The sequence below is a fragment of the Cynocephalus volans genome, chromosome 4 (genome assembly GCF_027409185.1).
Source record: "Cynocephalus volans isolate mCynVol1 chromosome 4, mCynVol1.pri, whole genome shotgun sequence".
NCBI lineage: Eukaryota > Metazoa > Chordata > Mammalia > Dermoptera > Cynocephalidae > Cynocephalus > Cynocephalus volans.
Genome location: NC_084463.1, coordinates 103316002 through 103322154, shown reverse-complemented (window position 1 = coordinate 103322154; position 6153 = coordinate 103316002). Strand labels below are relative to the sequence as shown.

General features: G+C 43.6%; 1 protein-coding gene across 1 annotated transcript; it reads right to left on the bottom strand.

Moving 5' to 3' along the window:
* Positions 1–14: 14 nt before the first annotated feature.
* LOC134376291 (olfactory receptor 52M1) lies at positions 15–968 on the bottom strand. Its single transcript, XM_063094886.1, has one exon. It carries the CDS (start codon positions 966–968, stop codon positions 15–17), a length of 954 nt encoding a protein of 317 aa, XP_062950956.1.
* Between the last annotated feature and the right edge of the window lie 5185 nt (positions 969–6153).

The window sequence follows — 6153 nt, the reverse complement described above, 5'->3', positions numbered from 1 at the left end:
GAAGGAAGTAACAGTCATCCAATCTTAGCTTCTATTTTCAGGATTTGGAGAATCCTTTCTCGGATCTGCTTGGTGCGGACAGCATAGACAGTGGGATTGAGGACTGGAGGAATGAGGAGATAAAAGTTGGCCAGCAGCGTGTGGATTGGAGGAGGCACATGGTGACCAAATCGGTGAATGAGGGAAGAAACAGCAATGGGCACGTAAAAGATCAGGATGGCACAGACGTGAGAACCACATGTCCCCAGGGCTTTAAGCCTGGCCTCAGGGGTGGCCAGCCCCATCACAGCCCTGAAAATCATCACATAGGAGGCAGCAATAGCCACTGAGTCCAGGATAAGCACCAGAAATCCAATGCTCAGCCCATAGACATTGTTGACCCTGCTGTCACCACAAGTCAAGCTGACCACAGCCATGTGCTCACAGTAGGAATGGGAGATGACATGGGTTTTGTAAAGGGGCAGCCGCAGGCGGATCATCAAAGGCAGAGGTCCAATGTAGATTACTCCCCGAAGGAGGGCAGCCAGCCCCAAATGACCCACCACAGTGTGAGTGAGCACCGTGGTATGATGGAGTGGGTCACAGATGGCTACATAGCGATCAAAAGCCATGGCAAGGAAGATGCCCGACTCAACAGTGGCAAAGCAGTGGATAAGGAACATCTGGCCCAAGCAGGCATCCAGGCTAATGCCACCAGCACCAAACCAGAAGATTCCCAAAAGTTTGGGCATAGTGGAAGTAGACAGAACCAGGTCAATGACAGCCAACATGCACAGGAAGAAGTACATGGGCTGGTGCAGGCTGCGTTCTACCCTTACCACAGCCAGGATGGTGACATTTCCCACCACAGCCACCAAGTACATGGAACCAAAGGGAATGGAGAGCCAGATGTGCAGAGACTCCAGTCCTGGGATGCCCATGAGCTGAAAGGAGCTGGGTATTGAGCAGACATTATAAAAAGTGAGCATGGCTATTTATAAATGAAGCTTCTCACTTGTGCCCCAAAATGCAGCAGCGCTTTTTTCCCCCTAGAAATAAATGACAATACTTTACTCTTAGGTCTTAAAATAAAGAATAGGATCCTTGACTGGATAAGACACTATACAATAAGTCTTTTTAAAAATAAAGTTATATACTATGGCATTCTATAACTTATAACACTATAAGTTTCATGAAAATTTACCCAGTACAAGCCAAAATACATATTTGAATGAACATATGAATATCTTTTTGCAGCATGACCTTCAAGGAGTGATGTTCTTGTATCAATGAATAAATTGACTTAAGGTAGGCAGGGACCTATCTGGTCCTTTACCTCTGCAGCTGAGCTTTGAGGTCACTCTTGGTCCATACTGAAAGGCTTTGCAGATTGAGATTTCATTGGGGAAAAAAAATTGGAGCTGAGAGATACAGGGTCAGAGACTCCTGGGACTACCTAAACTCTGTGGTAAATGAAAGCTTAAGCTTGGGACCAGTGTTACCTACTGAATAACTGAAATAATGTCTAATCTATGGTCCAAAATCACAAGGTAGGGATGTAGGATGATGAAGACGGTGGGTGCTTCCAGAGGATGGAAACAGGTGACTCCTGAAAGATGAAAGCTGACGACTGAAGCTCAGTTTGTATATCTGATGCCCAAAGGCAGAACCTGGCAAGGATCTTCTCCCTTCCTGGAGGCTAACTATGAAGAGAAGATTGCAGAAGCAAAGAAGGTTATCACCAGGAAGGAAGAAGATATACATACACTCAGTGCAGAGTGGCATGAAGCTGAGGAGATAAATATTTGGCTGAAGAAATGCCCTTACTCAGAGTGGAGAGCAACTGACTGAAAAAGAGGTGTAAGTTTATAGAAAAGGCAGGGAAATAGTTCATGTTGTCTTGTTTTTGTTTTTTGTCTTAATCTAAAGGATCATACCAGAATGTGTTCCTTATGTACATTAGAGGAATATGAAGGAAGGTAGGGAGCATGTAAGAAAATTCAGAAGGTTAGGGGAGCTAAGGGCGAGGTTGGTTGATGGATTCAAAAATTCAATTAAAGAGGAATAAGTTCTAGCTTTGGTAGAACAGAAGAGTGACAGTGAACAATAACTGTATTTCAGAATAGCTAGAAGAGAAGATTTAGAATGTTCCTGATGCAAAGCAATGATGAGTGTTTGAGGTGATTGATATCCCAGTTACCCTGATTTGATCATTACACATTGTATGCATGTATCAAAATCACATGTACTCCATGAATATGCACAATTATTATGTGTCAATTAAAATAAATTGGAAATAAGAGTTTCATCTTCTCTATCTTAAGCCTAGTTAGGTTGACTATAGCAGAATAGTCAGTAGTCTAAGCTAAGGAATCCTCCAGGTCTGGTTTCAGATCCTGGCAGTGGAATCTTAGGCAAATTACTTTATCCTATTAATGAAATAGAATTAACCTCACTTCACAACAAAAGTTTAAAAAGCAAACTGGTTTTAGAGAAATTATCATGAAGATTAAATGAGAATGCAATGTCCGACACGTAGTAACACTAAGCATAAGCTCTTTTTATTCAGTTGAGATGAACATCTAAAACCGAAATATGTTCAGTAAACTTCAAATATCTATCTCCAGGGAGCCATGGTGCTGGGAGGATGACTGCTGTGTAAGCCCGTTGTACTGACTTTATCTCGCAGAACTTCTCTCCATAAACTGGGCTCATCTTAAGATTCTCACTACAAATGGGCATAGCATGTTGGCAGTAGCTGTAAAAAGGGAAAATAAAAAGGCTGTGTCATTGGAGCTGGAAAGCAAAAGGGTGCACAGGAACCAGCCTGTGAAGTGACCTTGTACAGTGGGACAAGGGTCTTAGCTGGGGGTTGCCTGGCTTGGCTTCTTTACCCTATATACTCATTATTCTCCACTTGCCCCTCCAGATCCCTGCCCAATGCCCCCAGAAGCTGACATTTATTGACCCCTCCTTTGTTCTGGTAACTATGCCCTCCCTTACCCGTTCAGGCCTGGGTTAGGTAACGATGCTCACTGTTAGTCCTGGTGCTCTCCATCCTTTGTTTCCTTAACCCTGCCCATGCCTCTGCAGACAGTCCTTTCAACTATCCCCTTGACCGTGACATGTATTTTTCCATGAATATCACACCAGATCCCCGCATATATAATCTTTACCCAGTGTTGTCTTTTGACAAGCAGACTGCTTCCTCAGCAGGACACAGAATCTGAAACTTGACAAGTCACAGAACTAATTCTAAAGGCAAAAGAGCTATAATCTCATGGTACTCAAGGTCTAGATTATCTCTTCTCTGGTTTTTACATTTATAATAAAGGGGGACTTGTCTATTTACCCTACCTTTACTCATTATGAAAATAGCTTTCATAACTTGAACGTGTTATGCTAAGCAAAGCTATAATAATGTGAAAAATAATAGTTTTGCCTCATTCCAGAAAAGACAGAGTTCTTGAATGGAAAACTGAGCAGGTTAAGTGGATCTTTCAGTTTCCATGGCTCACCCTTACAGCTGTTATTTCTCCTGTTAGGGGGGAAATTGTTTCAGTTTATCTTCCTTTCCAATGACATTTGAGTCCCTTCACTACTACCCTGGTGGCAGTGGCTCCCTTCTAGGTTTGGGCAGAGAGTATTATGTTGTAGGAAGATCTCACAGGTCCAAATCACAGATGAGGTTAATGTGTAACTAGTTAACTATGAGCACAGAAGGAAGTCATTTCTAGTGAAAGCCAGCAGGCTTCTTCCCTGTCACAGACCTCATTAGAGCCAAGTCAAATGTCCTCAGTCCTCCGGACTGACCTGAAGCCCTGGAGAAGATTTTCATCTCTTTGCTTTTCTTCCCCTCACCTGACAACACACAGAGCTGTTGTCCCAATGGAGTTTCACCTCCATTTCATCTTTCTCTTCCTATACTTCTCTGGGAACACATGATGAAACTGAAAAGGGTACACATGATGAAACTGAAAAGGGTACCCATGACTAGAGAGATGCACTTTAGCTGCTAAATAGGGGAGGACTGAGCCTTGGGCTTAGCTTTGCTGACCCCTGTATTTTCCCTGAGATCCTAACACTGAGAATATCTCTTTAGTTTATGCCTCCCTAGTCAGAAGCAGCCCTCATGTTAAATACAACAGGAGGCGACTGCAGCTTCTCTGCAGAGATGGTGTGAGGGTGTAAGGATTGACTGCAGGACAGCCTCCCACCTGATCCCTCCATCCAGCACATTCACCATAACCAGCTTTTTCCATTTCTCACTTGCTTGCTACCTTCCAACAAGGCTGAGTTTTTCCACTTGCCAACTGTATCATGTTCTTCCTTGTACTGCAATGGCACTCCTCCTATCTTCCTCACCTGGCATGTTCACCTTGCCACAGCTTAGATGTCACCTTCTTAATGAAGCCTGCTTCAAAAGAAACCTACTTCTGTACTGCAGTATTCTCGGAATTGCCTGCTGGCATATGTTTCCCCAAACAGACTGTTAGTTCCAAAAGGGTAGGGATCACACCTGTCTCGTTCACTGCTATAAGCCCTGTGCTAGCACCGTGCCTGGCTTTATTGAATGAGAATAAAATGACGTGCCTATTTACAGCACCTGGAGGGGGTTTTAGAGGGTCTTGCATTGACATTAGTGAACTAGAGGTCTCTTTGGACCCTTGTGTGTGGCTCTGTGTGGACTCCACCCTTCCTACATCCCCTTCTAAGAGAAATCCTTCCCTCTGAGTCTTTGACTTATAGGAGCATAATCTAAATTTAGCTGCCCAAGAGTCCCAGGTCTGTTCATAATTATAAGCTGGGGACTCCTGATGGCCTCTGCTCCCTTTCTAGATTCCTCTTTATAAGATGCTCTTACCTGGGCTGGGTTGTGTCATGGTGAGAGCCTGCGGCTCTGCAAATGCCTCAGAGGCCTCGCACTTATAAGCATTCGGCTCAGAGGTCTAGGGAATTCCATCTGGGCTCTGAACATCTCCACTTTCCCAGTGTGGAAGGATAATAGCAGGCTTTGTCCTAGAAGGATAAGCACAGAATCTAAATTTAAGCACAGCTATCCATGGCATGTCAGGGTTGGTCCAGAGGAGTCTAAGGGGAAGGACAGACCTCTTGAGTCATAATCCCTTGAGTCCAAGTCCTGCTCTTGCTCTTTATATCTGGCCTACCTGGAGTCTGCTATTACGAGTCACCAAATATAAATGAGAAATATCTTCTCCAAGGAGGGATAAAGAGTTCCCTTTGGCTCAGAGATAAGGGACCAGAGTTCAGCCTGGCTGTAAATCTCTAAAGTTTTATCTCTTTACCGTATTTGGGAGGTGATGGTAGAGTCCTGAATTAAGACAACCCAATGGCAACCCCCTAAAATAATTAGATTAGATACTGAAGATCTTTTCCCAACTCTGGTTTATATCATGAAAGAAGGACTCCTTGGACTTGAGTGGAGTAGTGGATCTCCTTTGCGTTTTTCTGAACCCAACCTTTCCCAACTAACATCTTTTTTCAAAGGAGAGAAGTTAAACTGATGAAATTTATCTCTTGAGGTATCCTAATGGGATGCTCATGGGTTGGCAGAGCATCACAATTTAGAATATCTGATGAGGCGATTGGTCTTTGAAGCTCCAAAGGCTTGAGTTTGCAAAGCCAGCCCAGTTACAGACTCACTGACCTCAAGCAAGGTATTTCACTTCCATTTCTTCAAGTGTAAAATGAGAATAATACCCATCTCTTCAGGTGGTTGTTATAACATAGAAACTGTACCTAAAGGGGCTAGTAAGACAAACATGATAGATACTTAATAAATAGCATCATTATGCATTACTGGTATTTGAGTCTTCAGGAGGGGTTAGCCCACATAAGCCCGGGATACACGACCTGGCTTTCTCCTTCAGACCAAGAGCCAGTATGGCCAGGGAAGGGGCCAGTGCCGTGGAATCATTACAGGAAGGATCTCATTTTCTCCTCCACTCTTTTTTCAGAAGATCCTACTTGTGTAGAACCTCAGGAGAAGTTGGGATCTTCTAGAAGCTTGCAACATGCTCCCCAAACTTAAACTTTACCTTCAGTGTAAAATTACTGGCCATTGCCAAAATATACAAGGTTCTTTCTTCTATGCCTATGACTATGCTGTACCCTCAGCCAAGTAAAGAAAAAGTAGGAATGTCATTCCATACA

Coding starts and splice junctions, on each gene's coding strand:
- LOC134376291 (XM_063094886.1), bottom strand. CDS start 968: ATGCTCACTTTTTATAATGTCTGCTCAATACCCAGCTCCTTTCAGCTC.